The sequence below is a fragment of the Grammomys surdaster genome, unplaced genomic scaffold, assembly GCF_004785775.1.
Source record: "Grammomys surdaster isolate TR1022 unplaced genomic scaffold, NIH_TR_1.0 125849, whole genome shotgun sequence".
NCBI classification, from domain to species: Eukaryota; Metazoa; Chordata; class Mammalia; order Rodentia; family Muridae; genus Grammomys; species Grammomys surdaster.
In genome coordinates, this window is record NW_021620675.1 from 2,196,248 (window position 1) to 2,212,853 (window position 16,606).

Consider the following 16,606-nt stretch of genomic DNA (forward strand, 5'->3'; position numbering starts at 1 on the left):
CCCCGGCGAGCCCAGGCCGAGCCCAGTAGCGGAGCTGAGCTGGGCGTGGGCCGTGGCCGGGCGGGGCCCGGTCCCGGAACCCTGCGCTGCGCCCGTGGAGCCTAGGAGCCCCGACGGGGCGGGTGGCTCGTGCTCTGCAGGGCGCCCAGGTCTGGGTAGCGCGGTTGCGGCTAAGCGGGACATTGGTCAGGGACCTCCTGGTGCCTGAGCCCAGAGCGGCTCAGAGCAGGCTGCTTCTGCCCAACCCCGCGGCCCTGGTGTGGTGGGCGACCTCAGCCCGGCCTTCAGCCCTTGGTTCACCCCCGTGTTGGTTGCCACAATTCCCGCATCCGGCTACACTGACCGGCAGAGGAAGGGTGCTCCCGGAGAAAGCTTTGCACAGACCCCGATCCTCCCCACGATGAGATCCACAGTCCCCCCTAGCCGGGCTGTTTGGAGCCTGAACAGAAAGAACTACTGTCAACCTTTTGTAAAATGTATTCCAGTCTACAGGCTACACTATGGTTAGCCGTGAAATTTTTCGTATTAGAACCTGTCTTCCCTTAAATAGTCCCCAAAATTCCATACCTCAAGAAGAGAACAGCGGGCTGGAGAGATGGCTCCGTGGTTAAGAGCACCGACTGCTGTTCCAGAGGCCCTGAGTTCAATTCCCAGCAACCACATGGTGGCTCACAACCATCTGTAACGGGATCTGATGCTCTTCTGTGTGTGAGTTTTTTGCCTGCATTTATGCATGTGTTCCACACATGCCTGGTGCCAAGGAGGTCAGTGGAGGGTATCCCCTGAACTGGAGTCATATAAGGTTGTAAGCAGCTATGTGGGTGCTGAGAATCAAACCAGGTCCTCTGTGAGAACAAGTGCTCTTTACTGCTGAGTTGTCTCTCCGTCCCTTGTTTTGAAACCAGGTCCTCTGAAGGAGTAGCCGGGACTCTTCACCACTAAGCCATCTCTCCAGCCCCATGATATAGCATTCATCCTTAAGCCTGTAGCAGAGGCTTGACTCACAACGTATGCCATCAAGCACCAGGGCTTTGCCCGAGATCTTAGGAAGAGATTCGACCCTACTACCCCAACTCTAGTTTGAGAGTTTGGCTCTAGATCTTGTCTCTTTTGGGAGTTGTAGAGGCAATAGGTGGTTTCCAGCCTGTTTGTCCACTTCGTCCTTGCAGTGAGACCCCAGAACAGATCATACACCACAAAAGCCTGGCTGTCCCCTGCACTTTGCTCTAACCCTCTTCAGTGGCCTTCCTAAAATTTTCTGCAACACACACACACACACCCTCACTCCTCTTTCTGACAGAGTTCTTCTGTCTGCTGTTTGGGCACCAGCTAACCCTTTGTAACCCTCCCCACAACTCTTTTTTTTTTGTTTGTTTGTTTGTTTGTTTTTCGAGACAGGGTTTCTCTGTGTAGCCCTGGCTGTCCTGGAACTCACTCTGTAGACCAGGCTGTCCTTGAACTCAGAAATCTGCCTGCCTCTGCCTCCCAAGTGCTGGGATTAAAGGCGTGTGCCACCACCACCCGGAACTCCCCACAACTCTTGATGAATTGTCCTCTTTCTTTCTTTCTTTTTTTTTTTTTTAAAGATTTATTTATTTATTTAACGTATATGAGCACACTGTCCTTGACACACCAGAAGAGGGCATCAGATCTCATTACAGATGGTTGTGAGCCACCATTGCTGCAATTGAACTCAGGACCTTTGGAAGAGCAGCCAGTGCTCTTAGCCATTGAGCTATCTCTCCATCCCTGTCCTATTTCTTATTTTCTTTATTTTTTTAAATACTTGGCTTTCCTGTAGTTTCCACCAGATATTTTGTTTGTTTGTTTGTTTGTTTTTCCTATACAAGGTTACTCTCTGTAGCCCTGGCTGTTCTGGAACTTATTTTTAATTTTGAGACAGTGTCTATGTTGCCCAGCCTGGTTCCAAACTCAAAATCATCCTAAGATCTGGATTTACAGGTGTGAACTACCACACTCAGCTTTACCAGGCTTTTTAAAATGTGTGCTCTGGATGAGTGAAATTAACTTTAAAAGAAAGGAAGAGAGGAAGAAGAGAGAGAATAGAGAACATTGGGGAGTTGTGTGGGCAGAGGCTAGATAATGACGGCCTGAGCAATGGAGATAGGAAGGTATACAGAAAGGAAAATGGAAAGAGGAGAAACCCGGCCTCAGCCAGCACCAGGGGGATGTTGCCCACACACCCTCCCTGGCTGGACCAGGAGATTAGAATCACCACGCCTGTCTTTTCAACCCATCCTCCACCCTAAGTTGGCATTGCCATGCCCATAGTGCCCCAAGTGTGTCCTGCTTGTGGTGACTCATTTCCTCTGAATAAACTGCTGAGGTGTCCCAAGGCATCAAACAGGCCTTGGGGCCAGGCTATTTGAACTAGCTCCTCGGAAGACAGAGACATGGAACCTAATGGCAAAAAGGAGATCATAAAACACAGAAGCCTGCCCATCACAACGACACACTGTTAATCCCAGCAGAGGCAAGTAGATCTCTAGGCAGCCAGGGCTACAGAGTAAGATCAGTCTCCAAAAATAAAAAAAAATAATAATGATTGCCTGGAGAGATGGCTCAGTGGTTAAGAGCTCTGACTGCACTTCCAGAGGTCATGAGTTCAATTCCCAGCAACTGCATGGTGGCTCCAATCATCTGTAATGGGATCCAATGCCCTCTTCTGGTGTGTCTGAAGACAACAACAGTGTGCTCAAATACATTAAATAAATAAACCTTTTAAAAATAATGATAATAGCTGGGCAGTGGTGGCGCACACCTTTAATCCCAGCACTTGGGAGGCAGAGGCAGGCAGATTTCTGAGTTCGAGGCCAGCCTGGTTTACAGAGTGAGTACCAGGACAGCCCAGGCTATACAGAGAAACCCTGTCTCAAAAAACCAAAAAAAAAAAAAAAGAAGAAAGAAAAAGAAACACCTGGATTCTGTTTCAAGCTCCATGGGTGTGGGAAGTCCCTATCGTCCTCAGATCCATAAGGAAGGTTCAGAGGAACTCTCTTAGATGTCAACCAAGTTTGTAATCCTAAAATGTAGAGCATGAGATTTGAAAGTGATTGGTAAACCTGAAAATAGCCTGTCTGTCCCTAGTGTTAAATAGATGAAAGTCAAGACTGAAAGGGATGAAATTCCACTCAAGTTTTAGCAGAACTACTGTAGATGCGACATGCATACTCCTCAGGCTTGGAGGCAGGGTTTGCTTCTGCCACGTGACTGGGTCTCAGGGTGACTTTAGAGTTCAGACTTCTCCGAATTTAGAGAACTTGCAGCTTCTTACGAGTAGTCCCTTGGGAAGTTTTGGCCAGGGCAGCGGGCTCTCCTCTCCGCCCCCGCCCCCTTCCTCCCTTTCACTGTGTGCTGCTTGGTAGTTGGAGCCAGAATCGATTCTGAAGAGTCAGAAGGCAATGCCGTGTGTGCACTGTGTTACATTGCCAGCATCCTGCCAGCACCCCCAAAGCAACAGTTTCCATCTGCCAGTCCTTCGTGGTTATCTCCCTGAGACTTCTCGTTATCTTAGCTACCCACCAAGTCTATCCTGGAACCTGATGTTCTAAGGATGCTGTACTTCTGACCAGTGAATTATGAGAGCCCCTTGATACCTTCAGATGGAGCCAGGGACTTCAAGTGGCCCTAGGTGATTTATTATTAATACTCTCAGTGGTTTCTTATGCCCTCTTGTGGCACAATTGAGGAATGGCAGGAAAATTGAAGCTGAACAAGATTGGACTTCACAATCTAGAAGCAACAGTTACTAGTAGGAAATAAGATAGTAACAATACTTGTTGCCATATGTTAACATTTTTGACATGGATACTTAGTACTCTGTGGTAAGCACTTTTCTAATTGTTTTATATGTATTTGGAGGTGGGCTGCTAAGGATTGAACCTGGGCCTCGTCCTTGTGAGGGGATGGCTCTCTGCCCCTGAACTACATCTCCAACCTGCTATATATTTATCTAATTCTCACAAGAATATATAATATAAATGCTTGTGGTGGTTTGAAAGAAAATGTCCCCGTAGGCTCATAGGGTGTGGCACTATTAGGAAGTGTTTCCTTGTTGGAGGAAGTGTGTCACTAGGGGGTGGGCTTTGAGGTCTCAGAAGCTCAATCCAGGCCTAGTGGTTCCTATATCTTTTCCTGCTGCCTGCAGATCAAGACAGAGCTCTCAGACCTTTCTTCAGCATTGTGTCTGCCTGCAGGCTGTATATGAGTGAGAACCACATGTGCTTGCTTAGTGCCCGGAGAGGCCAGAAGGCATCAGATCTCCTGGTACTGGAGTTCTAGATGATTATAAATCACCATGTGGGTGCTGGGAATTGAACCCAGGTCCTCTGCAAGAGCAGCCAGTGCTCTTAACTTCGCTCCAGTGCCCCTGACTCCAGCCTATGTTCTGAGGATAAGGAAGGTCCCTGTACCTTTCCAGCATCATGCAGAAAGTCAAATTCCTGACTCTGGGAAGTGTAGCCCTGTGGGCTTTCAGCTTTAGCCACAGTGCAGAGATTAAGCCCTATCTGGGGGTTGTGAGATAGAACTCAAGATATGCCATTAGAAAAGAATTCCAGGTAAACAATAAATAAAGTTATCAGAAGTAATCACATTAAATATTTTGTCATACTAATACCAACAAATTATTCATTGTTTATCTGAAGTAATTTAATTGAGAGTTGTATATTTTTATTTACTTAATCTAACACCTCTAATTTACAAGGTGATTTTATGCTGCCATTGGCTATCACACACATCGCTTCATTTATTATGTCAGATGCCCCAGCCTCCTGTCTCCTCAGCCCTGCAGTTTCTACCACTCTTCTTTCTTTCTTTCTTTCTTTCTTTCTTTCTTTCTTTCTTTCTCCCTTTTTCTTTCTTCTTTTAATTATTTATTTTATGTATGTGAGTACAATGTTGCTTTCTTCAGACACACCAGAAAATGGCTTTGGATCCCATTACAGATGGTTGTGAGCCACCATGTGGTTGCTGGGAATTGAACTCAGAACCTCTGGAAGAGCAGTCAGTGCTCTTAACCACTGAGCCATCTCTCCAGCCCCTCTACCACCCTGTTCATGTAGAGATTATGAAATGTCTAGCTAAGATTACAAAATGTAACCTGTCAGAGCTGGTTAAAGGCTTATACCTGTACATCTTAGCACTTGAGGCTAAAGCTAGAAAATTGTGAGCTCAAGGCCAGCCTGGGCTTCATCATGAGTTCAAGGCTAACCTGGGCTATAGAATAAAACCCTGTGCTTTTCCACAAACAAGGAAGGTCAGTAAGTATGGGCATTGCCAGCAACCCTGACTGCCTGAGTGTCGTTATTAGAACAGCCCCTGCTGAAGGGACCACTCTCATGGGTTTTCCTCTCACTTCCGTGTGCACATGCACAATAAAGAATTCTTTACCTTTAATTCCAGCACTTGGGAGGCAGAGGCAGGTGGATTTCTGAGTTCCAGGACAGCCTGGTCTACAGAATGAGTTCCAGGACAGCCAGGGCTACACAGAGAAACCCTGTCTCAAAAAACCAAAAAAAAAAAAAGAAGAATTCTTTAAAAATTAGAGATTGCTGGGTGGTGGTGGCACACACCTTCAATCCCAGCACTTGGGAGGCAGAGACAAGTGGATCTCTGAGTTTGAGGTTAGCCTGGTCTACAGAATGAGTTCCAGGACAGCCAAAGCTACATGGAGAAATCCTGTCTACAACAACAACAACAACAACAACAAATAATAATAATAATGTGAAAAACAAAAAATTAAGTTAATAAAATAAATAAAAATTAGAGACTGACCATGCAGTCCAGGTTTTAAAACTGGAATACGTTTTCTACTTTAGTAAGGAAGAAATTCAGAATATGATTGCTACCATGAAGGTCTTCATTTTCAGTGTCCCCAAACTTATTTTCTTTGTGGGATAGCAGTGGATAATTCTGTAACACTCTCCTTCCAGGATTCTAGATCAAGGAGATCTGGATTTTGAGAGATCTGGAGACATAAAAAAGATCGCTTCCTAAAGCCTAAGTAGCCAGCCCTGAGATTTTATCAGCTGCTTGGGGTCCCTGTGGCTCAGAGGGACTGTGTACCTGCTGCTCTATGCTAACAGCTTCAGGCTTGGCTGTTGTATCACTTGCAGCCCAAACAGCCAAGGGACATTGGCAGCTAAAAGGCGACAGGAGTCTGAGAAATCCAGGCCCCGGGAGCCTCTTCCACCTGCTGGCTGCTTTGGGAGTACAGCGCTCCCAGGGTGCCGCGCGGGTCTGCAGGGAAACACCCTTTCTGCATTTTTCTCTCTGGATCTGCTCCCACCCCTGATTACCTGTGCCCTTCCTTACTCACAGATATAAACAGTCCCCTTGCCTCCCCATCCATGCTGGCTGGCTTTCCTAAGGCAAAAATCACCGGAGCTTATGGGCTTGGACCCCCTGTGGGGTGCAGGCTGGGGTGCCCTGATGGTATGTGTCCCAACAGGTTCTTCTCTATCAACCTTGAAATCAGCCTGGAGCCTGTCTGACCTGCATTCCCCTCACCCCCCTCCTTTTACCCCCAGGGAGCTGGAGCCAGTGGTAGAGCCAGGTCAGAAGACTCAAGAGACTAGGTGTCTGTGGTCCCAACCTGGCCCCACAGGGAAGGCAGCGCACAAAGCCTCTTGTGTCCTGGGCTGGGCTGAGAGGTTGAGAGTTCACTTGCGTGGGTTCAGGGCCAGTTCCTGGGAGGAGAGATGCTAGGCAAGGAGGTGTTTGTTTGCTTGTAGACCCTGTACAGCCTGGTCCTCTCCCACGTCTGGGAGGGGCCAGAGTTGGAGACAACAGCTGGGTTGGTCGGCAAGAGAGAGGTCATCTGACAGGCTGCTCAGCCTAGGCTGTCCACTGCTCCTCTTCTCTGCCAGGCCACTCCAGAGCTGGTGCCTACAGTCAAGCCGCCAAGCCACAACACCTGTCTCACCTCTAGCACCTTTGGGTAAGTTCTGGAACTGAGCCCTTATCTGGAGATGGGAGAATTTACTGATTGTAGGAGGAGTGCATATGGTCCTTTTTCAGCATGACAGCATCTAGCCTCTGTCCAAGCACCCATGTTCCACAAGGACAGCCCAGATTACACCTGCTGACCTAAAGAACCCACCTGAGATTCCCCGAGGTCTGGGGGGTGGGGCAGACAGGTAGGAAACTGCTTTGCAGGTTGGATCTTACCTGTGGGGGAGACAGTGTGATAAGGAGCTGTCTTCCACCTGTGCCCATTGTGTCATCTCAGCTGCCTGAGGAGCCAGGCCAGGAAAGGGAGGCTCGTGAACCTCAGAGGGCATCATCTCAGACAAAGGATTCAGGGGCTTTGGGTGGAAGGAATTGTTTGGTGAGTTGGTGAGTGCTGGTTCCAACAGCCTCCCTAGCCAAGCTGACTTACTATAAGAAGGTGAAAGCCAGAACTAGGTTCTTCCCACTGCCTCTTCTTCCCCTCCTGAGCCTGTACACTAGTTCTGTATCCTACTGTTTGTTTTCTGCAACACAGGAAAGGAATGGGTTGAGAAAATCCAGGCCCCACATGAAAGGCCATCAACACACCCGAGTGGGACATTCCCCTCGGCTAATTCCTGTTTTCTCCTGTAGGGAAGCCAGCACCATGTCTGTGAGCTGTGGACCACTGGGAACATCTCTGACTCAGGAGATCCTCAGCTCCCTGGGCCTTGCCAACAAGGTATGGGCTGTTGGGACGTCAGAAATGTATTTATGTACTCAGTAGTGTGGGTGATTTAATTCTAGGGGCTACACTTGCCAGCTTAGTGCTCTCCCACTGAGCCACATTTCCAGCCTCAACAATACGTTTTAATGTGCCAACTCAGGGGCCAGGAGATGTTGGGGAACAGGAAAGAGGAGATGGCTCCGGAGAGACAGCACAGCTGGGTAAAAGCCTTGATGAGCTCAGCTCAATTCCTAGGACCCAAATGGAAGAAGATAACCCAGTACCATGGGTTGTCCTCTGACCTCGAGTACACAAACCTAACAAATGAACAGAGGAGGAGGAGGAGGCGGGCAGGCTCCCTCCTCATGAGGCCATGTTCTCTCTACTGCTCTTATAGACTGCAGCCTGGGGGACTCTGGGTGCCCTCAGGACGTTCTTGAGCTTCAGTGTGGACAAGGATGTACAAAGACTGCTGAAAGCTATTACTGGCCAAGGTAAGCAAGCTGTGTCCTTGGTGTTGAGGGTTTTTCATTGCTGATCTGATATTTATTTATTGAGATAGGTTCTCATTTGTAATCTGTGTAGCCTGGAACTCACTATGGAGACCAGGCTGGCTACAACTCAGATCCACTTGCATCTGCTTCCCTAGCGGAGGATTAAGAGTATACAACACCACACCTGATAGGACCTCACTCTGCTTCTCAAGCTGGCTTCAAATTTGCAGTAATCCTCCTGCAGCAGTTTCCCAAGAGCTGGGATTATAGGCAAGAGCCATCATGCACAACTGCTGGTTTGCCTTTTTTTTTTCTCTTTCTTGTTCTCATTTAAAATTTTTATTATAATTATTTTATACATGAGAGTTTTGCCTGCATGTATGTCTGTGTACCACAAGCATGCCTGGTGCCTTCAGAGGCCAGAAGAGGCAGTCAGAACTCCTGGAACTGGTTGTGAGTTAGCATGTGGTTGCTGGGAGTTGAACTTGGGTCCCCTGGAAAAGCAGCCAGTACTCTGAACCTCTGAGCATCTCTCCAGCCTCAGGTTTACTTTCGAAAACAGTCTACAGGTCAGAAAGGAAGAGGGGCAACCAGATGGCTCAGGGGTTAAAGCTCCTGCTGCCAAGACTTGAATTCAATCCTGGGAACCTCATGGCAGAAGGGACTAACTCTCAGAGGTTGTCCTCTGACCTTCACACATGCTGAGGCAAGCATACACCTGTCCCCCACCACATACATAATAAACAAATAAACAAATGTAAAAACAAAAAAGTCTTTAGGATCCAGGAAGGAGGAGCTAGCCATGCTCTGGGAGTGCCAGTGGGAGCTTGATTCTAGCACATCAAGTTCTGTGGTGATGTGTCATAGCCACCCTACAACACCTGTGTGAGGGCAGGTTCATTATTCCATTCTACACACAAGGAAACTGGAGCTCAGAGAGATTAAGAGGCTTGTCCAAGGTCACACAGCTCCCAGACTATGCCAAAGGAAGTGGGTCCCACCCAAAAAGCCCTTTTACATTTTTATTTCATTAAATTATGGTTTGGTTTTCTTTTCTTTTTTTGTTTTTTGTTTGTTTGTTTTTTGAGACAGGGTTTCTCTGTGTAGCCCTGGCTGTCCTGGAACTCACTCTGTAGACCAGGCTGGTCTCGAATTCAGAAATCCACCTGCCTCTGCCTCCCAAGTGCTGGGATTAAAGATGTGCTGCCACTGCCAGCATCTGCATTCTTGGCTTGCTCTCTTCTTCCTTCCTTCCTTCCTTCCTCCCTTCTGTTCTCTTCCCTCTCCTCCCCTTCCCTTCCCTTTCCTCATGGAATGCAGGCTAGCATCAAGCTCACTGTGTACCTAATGACTGAACTCCACATCATCCTCCCTCCATCTCTCAGGTGCTGGGGTCATCACACCCAGCTAGCTTTTCACCACATTTTAAAAAGATTTATTATTTACTTTAGTGTGTGGATGTACGTGTGCATTTTTGAGGGTAGTACCCATAGAGGCTGGAGGATGCTGGATAGTTCTTTGAGAACAGATGGAAGTAGGGGTGCAATAGCCCTGATCCTCCCTCCCCTTCCCTAGACCCAGTTCTCTTCCCAAGGTGCTGGGAATTCACAACTGTGAACTCTGGCTGCAACCTGGTTTTGTCTTGGTTTAGGTGTGGACTACGGTACCATTGTGGATGTTCTGACCAATCGGAGCAGAGAGCAAAGACAGCTCATTTCTCGAGCCTTCCAAGAGCGCACCAAACAGGTGTGACCACTGACATCCCAGGAGCTGTGGACAGGGTGGGAACTCCCCCTGGAGATTCAGCCACAGCCTGCCCCTCCCTCCTGGCTAATCAGGGACTTGGTAGCCAAACCTGGGATAAAAAAATCAAGCAAAGCTTCCTTTCCATGATTCTGGGGCTTTCCTTGACCTAAATCTCTGTCTGTCTGGGGTCCATTTTTGCAGGATCTATTGAAGTCCTTGCAGGCAGCACTCTCTGGCAACCTGGAGAAAATTGTGGTGGCTCTCCTACAGCCTGCAGCCCAATTTGATGCCCAGGAATTGAGGACAGCCTTGAAGGTACTGGGAGAGGAGCAGTGTGAGAGGAGCACTGCTGGGGTGTCTGGGGAACAATAACGCCAATGGAAAGAGGAAGAAGGACAGTTAGTTGACTGGCCTTGAGCTCTGCAGAGAGTGGGCCTAGAGACCCCCTAGGCCCTGCGGTGACCATTAGACAGAGGAGCAGCTAGTGCCTGCTCTCTAGCACTGTCTGCCATCTTGCTGAGCTAACAACATGGCCCAGTGTCACGTGGCCTCACAATTTCTTACAGACCTCTGGTTCTGCTGAGGATGTAGCCCTGGAAATCCTGGCCACCCGAGCAGCACCCCGACTGCAGGAGTGCCTAGCAGCGTATAAGCATGGTAAGATTATATGAGTGGTCCCTGAGAGCTGAAGGGTACTGGGACAATCCACTACTCTCCTACAGTCCCTGAAGATCTGGGACCCTGACAGACCAGTATCTATTCCTTTACGGTCCCAGCGTCCCTCCCCTCCACTGCCAGTGCCTCAGTCTCCCCAGGGGACAGTGCCACCTGTGGTTATTAAAAGAGGAGAAACAATGATTAACTTCGTCTGGAGCCCTGGGGCAAATTTCACAGTAATGACATTAGGCACCGTAATAGTCTCAAAGGTCCCCTTGCTGTCCCTACCATCAAACCACATCCCAAGGTTGCAGCCTGGGGGACAGGTGGAGACCTTTTTTAAGACATGCTGGCCCTGCCTGCCACAGCCTCACCTACTAATTTGTGAGCAGCCTTTCCCACCCTCTCCTCACTACACCACCTTTTTCTTGTTTTCTTTTGCTGTCTGATGCTGCTGTGTTCTTAACCCTCCCCTTACCTCTCTTGATCACATCTTGGCTCTGTTCCTCCCTACCCACACTGACAGTATAGTATGGAGATGAGATACTTTGAATTCATGATCCTCAGCCCTCACAAGTGCTGGACTTGCAAGCATGGCTGACATTTTGTTTCTCTCTTCCTCCTTCCCCCTTTTTCTTTCTGGATTGAACCCAAGGTTTCAGCACATGCTACATACTACATACATACATACATACATACATACATACTACAGTCTCCCCATTCTGTTCTCCCCATTCCCAGTCACTCTCTGCTTCATACCCTGCTTCACACATCACTTCTTGGACATTGATTAGAGGTTAGGGCCTAACCAGCTTAGTTCATATTCTGGAACTCCCTAACTCTGATTACTGCTGGTTGGGTGGTTGATACCCTCTTCTAGTCTCCTTGGGCAACCCGACCCCATACCCATAAAGTAAACATAAATCTTAAAAAAAGAAAAAAAAAAAGAGGAGGACCATTAGGGTCCAGTAGGTCAGGTGCTTGGCAAGTCCTAAAGCTATCTACCCCAAGACAATCAGGAGTCAAAAAGCTCTGGCCCTCCCTCAGATTTCCAGGTGGAGGCTGAGGAAGATATCAGGACTGAGACCAGCGGCATCCGGCAGGCCCTGCTTCTGGCCCTAAGCAAGGTGAGGAGGCTTGGCCTGAAAGGGAATGGATTTGTGTTCCTCATCTGGTCACAGCCCAGAGCAGGGAGCTCTGCTGTCCTGTGATAGACAAGGGAGAGCTTCGCAGAGACCAGGGTCTGGACGAAACACTGTCCTTCCAAGAGTTCTCCTGAGAACAGTGTCTCCTCTTAGGGGGGCCGTGAGAGCTACTCTGGAATCATTGATTACAACTTGGAAGAACAAGATGTCCAGGTAAGGAGCACTTCAGAGTTTCTATGTCCTGTACACTGTGTAGACTCCGTCCTTGACCATGTCTCAGGGCCCAGGCCTCATGTACCATGTGCTGCCAACTTCTTCCCACCTTCTTTGCCTCTGCTCCAATCTCATCTGCTGGCAGACTCTCCTCTTAGTTTAGGGATTAGTTCCTTGTGAGAGCAGCTGAACAGAGTCCTTTTCTTAATCCTGCCTGGAACTCACTCTGTGACCAGGCTGGCCTTGAACTCAGAAATCCATTTGCCTCTGCCTCCCAATGCTGGGGTTAAACTATCCCTTTTCACCCTCAGCGCCATTTCCTTCACAACAGAAGGACACCATAACTGTGGCTTCCATGTTACAATGATCCTAACTCCCTGGCCTTTCCTCTTCCCCAGGCGCTCCAGCAGACTGGAGAATCCAGTATAGCAGGTCAATGGGTCCAGCTCTTCACACAACGCAGTCCTCAACACCTCATCCGAGGTACCCGAGCTTCCTCTCCCCACCCAGCTTGCTCTATCTACTGATGAATGTGGCGGGTCACCATTCTCTGTGGTAAGTAACAGTCCCACATACCAATTTACCTCTCTAACCACTCCCCACACATACCAAAAGTGTTTGATCAGTACCGGAGATGCACTGGCCAAGAACTGGAGGATGCTATCCGGAACTGTTTCCATGGAGATGCCCAGCTGGCTCTGACCAGCCTAGGTAGGCACCTACTCAGAAGTGTGGAGTTTTATTTCGATGGAAGGCTGTGGCCCTGACATGCTCTCTGTCCTTCCACCTTTGCTTCTAGCTTCCATGATGAGAAACACAGCGCTGTACTTTGCTAACAAACTCCACCAAGCCCTTCAGGTAAGAGGCACTCTGCTCCTGCCCTGCCTTGTAGCTTGTCTTTTCTACCTTGTGGGTTCTTCTTTCTTCCACCCTTTCAACGCCCTAGCAGGAGATAAGAGGAAAAAAGGGTAGAGAGGAAGGAAAGATATTTCTGAATAAAGTCAGGGGTCAGAAAGGGAGTGATATTACGTTAGACTACTTCCTGCTGTTTGGGGGAATTGGGTTTCTTAGGGCAGGTTTCATCTTCTCCATCAGGACATCTAGTTTCTTGTTTCTTCTTTGTACATGACTACTTATCAAACCTCGACCAACGGGAGCTGGCTAATAACCGCCCCCCTCGTGGGCGTCCTAGCATCGATGTACCTTCTGAAAAGTCTCCAGAATTCCAAACATCTCACAACCACAGAAACTCTCTGCAGCTAGCAAAATGCCGGTGCCAGAGCAGGAGGCAAATCAGTCAGCTGCTGTGGACAAACCCAAAGCAGCCCCACATCCCATACCTGGGATTAAAATGAAAACACATTCTTAAAATATTTCTGTGTTTTTCAAAGAAACCAAAACTCCAATTGACATTACACTGCCCTTCAGAACCTCCCGTGGAACTCAGACGTTGGTGCCCCCCATGTCTACAGACAGGGTAACAGCCAGAGGACTGCTCTTTGGTTAGAACTAAGTTAGATGACCCACAAGACACTGAAGCCAAGGTCGGCCTTAATGTCTACCTCTGCACCAAAATCTTTGCCCAGTATGGCTTTTGTCAGAGGTGAAGGTGACACTCTGCACAGTGGTTCCCAACCTTCCTGACCTGCGACCCTTTATAAAGACCCTCATATGTTGCGGGGACCCCAACCACAAAATTATCTTCATTGCTACTTCATAACTGTAATTTTGCTAGTTATAAATCGTAATGTAAATATCCCATATGCATGTGGGACCCTGTGAAAGGGGTCAAACCCACAGGTTGAGAACTGCTGCTCTAGAAAGAATATTAGGTAGCATGGGGTTGAATTCCTGTAATCCCAGCACTCAGGAGGCAGACTACAGAGTGAGGTTCAGGAAAGCCAAGACTACACAGAGAAACCAGAAGAAATAAATAGATCCTGCCAGTCTGGAGAATGGGGGCCCAGGGTGCTGAAGACATTACCATCTCTTTGTTTTTCTTCTTTTTATCTCATGGAACAAGGACAGTGCATAATAGTGTGTGTGTGTGTGTGTGTGTGTGTGTGTGTGTGTGTGTGTGTGTGTGTATTTAAAGGAATATAATAGCCAGGCATTGGCGGTGAAGAGCACACCTTTAATCCTAGCATTTGGGAGGCAGAGGCAGGTGGCAGATCTCTGTGTTTTGAGGCTAGCCTGGTCTACAGGTTGAGTTTCAGGACAGCCAGGAATACACAGAGAAACACTATCTTGGAAAAAAAAACCACAATAAAACCAAAAACAAGAAAATAAATAAATAAGAGGGGGCTGGAGAGATGGCTCAGAGGTTAAGAGCACTGACTGCTCTTCCAGAGGTCCTGAGTTCAATTCCCAGCACCCACATAGCAGCTCATAATTGTAACTCCAAGATCTGACACCTTCACACAGACATAAATGCAGGCAAAACACCAATGCACATAAAATAAAAATAAATGCAATTTTAAAAGGGATGTGTAATACATGAAAGGTTAGTGCCACCACACTCTGGTAGACAAAGAAGCCTTAAGCACCATGCCCCATTGATGACTATTCAAAAGACAGTCTGTATACGCCCTTGCTCAATCATCGAGATATCCATCTTGACAACAGATTGTTATACTTAGCTAAGAAAGCCTGGATCATTATGAGTCAAATCCAGGATTCACCTGAAGACCTGTGCTTATCTGAGTTCTGATGTAAAATCCAGTCTGTAGGCTGGGAGCAGCTTAGTGGCAGAGCACTTGTTAGGCCTGTAAGGCTTACATATGAGGGAACTGACACATGTCCTAGTGTACTGGGATCATGAGACCCACATTCTCGGATATAAACGTCAGAACCTATCCTGCTAGCCAGGAGACATACTCTTGCAATCCCAGCACCTGAGAAGTAGAAGCAAGATCAAGAGTTGGAGGTTGTCAGGCATGGTGGCCACACCTCAAATCCAGTCTAGAAGCAGAGGGAAGTGAATCTCTGAGTTCAAGGCCAGCCAGTCACTTGATGACACCTATCTCAAAGCTATATAGTGAGTTCAAGGTCAGTCTAGGGTGCATGAAATAATGTCTCAAGAACAAAAGCATGGCGTGGAGAGATGGCTCTGTGGTTAAGGGTTTCACATTCTTCCAGAGGACCTGGATTGATTCCCAGCACCAATGTCCGGCAGTTCACAACAGCTCCAGGAGATATGAAGCCCTCCACAGGCATCTACACCCATTTGGCATAGACACACACACACACACACACACACACACACACACACACACACACAGCTTCACATAAAACCAAATGTTGGGCTGTACACGGTGGCTTACACTTTTAGTCCCAGCATTTGGATCTCTTGAGTTTGAGGCCAGGCAGCGATACACACTGAGATCCTGTCTCAAAAAAGAAACAAAAAAACAAACAAAAAGTGTCAGTGGTAACTAGCATGTTCAAGACTCTGGCTTTGATTCACTAGTGCCACAAGAAAGGGCAGAAAAAGATCTTTATCTGTAATCCTTCTGTGAGAACAGACAGCAACTTTGGCTCTTTTATTGCTTCTACCCTTCCTTTGCTTCCTACCCACCCTCTGTTCTTGGTGAGAATATCCCCTAACTGCCTGCTACATACTCCCCAGTGTGCTTCTTTACCAGGAAACTGAGCCCAATTTCCAAGTGCTGATGCGGGTCCTTATCTCCCGAAGCGAGAGTGACCTTCTCAGCATTCGGGCTGAGTTCAAGAAGAAATTTGGGAAGTCTCTCTATTCTTCTCTCCAGGTAAAACTTAGCTATTTTTCCCCTTCAAGACAGGTTTCTCTGTTTAGCCTTGGATGTCCTTGAATTCACTTTGGAGACCAGGCTGACCTCAAACCAAGAGATCTGCCTGCCTCTGTTTCCCAAGTGCTGGGATTAAAGGCATGTGCCGCCACGGCCAGACTAAACTTGGCTATTTCTTACCCTGGAGCCTGGCATCCTAGCCCTTCCCTCTATCTCTATTTCCTTCTGCTGAGTGTAGAACTCCAGGCACAAGAGAGAGGTCTTTCCTTGATGAAGAGCGATGTATCAGCGGGAGGTGGTGGTAATGAGGTTTTCTAATATGATTTTCTAACACTGATTCCCTTACCTGCAGGACACAGTCAGAGGGGATTGTCGGTCAGCACTTCTGGCCCTGTGTAGAGCTGAAGACATCTGAGACTTTCCTGACCCACCCTGACTTGGCATTCAAAAGTCTGAGATTCCCATATTTGGTTGAACACATGGAAGAACCCTAAGGAACACCATATACCCTTCTTGAGGCTGGACCTCTAAGTTTCTTTGATATCTTTGGATTTCCCTCTTCTCAAAGTGGCATCTTCCAGCTCCATTCTAGAGAGGAGTAACAGGGGGTCTCAGGTAGTGTCTGCCGTACTCCATCTCCCTAAAGGCCAGAACATCTCCCTGGTAGTCAAACATTTTGGCAAATTCACTATCTTCTTATGTTTCCTGGTTAAAGTTTGGGTGGAGCAGGCCACAGACTGGGAAGAGACCATGGAGCTGAGGTGCCTTTGAAGTCTACTCAGCTATTCAACAGGAATCCTGTTTTTGCCCCAGCATGGCACTTAACAGTTATCAACATACCCTCCCCTTGGGTCTCCTTCCCAGGAAATGAAGAACAGTAACTTTCCTGCAATTCATTTTGTCCGT

The 16,606-nt window shown here is 47.9% G+C and overlaps 1 protein-coding gene across 1 annotated transcript; it reads left to right on the forward strand.

The window, feature by feature from the left end:
- Positions 1 to 7,618: 7,618 nt before the first annotated feature.
- On the forward strand, positions 7,619 to 16,212 carry Anxa9 (annexin A9). Its single transcript, XM_028789832.1, has 12 exons — positions 7,619 to 7,693; positions 8,076 to 8,172; positions 9,824 to 9,918; positions 10,120 to 10,233; positions 10,485 to 10,575; positions 11,623 to 11,702; positions 11,874 to 11,933; positions 12,332 to 12,416; positions 12,549 to 12,644; positions 12,733 to 12,791; positions 15,578 to 15,700; positions 16,053 to 16,212. Exons 1-12 carry the CDS (start codon positions 7,619 to 7,621, stop codon positions 16,113 to 16,115), a joined length of 1,038 nt encoding a protein of 345 aa, XP_028645665.1. The 3' UTR covers positions 16,116 to 16,212.
- The last annotated feature ends 394 nt before the right edge of the window (positions 16,213 to 16,606 follow it).

What these genes read in the sequence shown, in the direction of transcription:
- Anxa9 (XM_028789832.1), top strand. Translation starts at nt 7,619, where the DNA reads ATGTCTGTGAGCTGTGGACCACTGGGAACATCTCTGACTCAGGAGATC. An exon ending in GCTGGCTCTGACCAGCCTAG is followed by an intron (nt 12,645 to 12,732) that starts GTAGGCACCTAC and finishes CTTTGCTTCTAG; the next exon opens with CTTCCATGATGAGAAACACA. An exon ending in AACTCCACCAAGCCCTTCAG is followed by an intron (nt 12,792 to 15,577) that starts GTAAGAGGCACT and finishes CTTCTTTACCAG; the next exon opens with GAAACTGAGCCCAATTTCCA.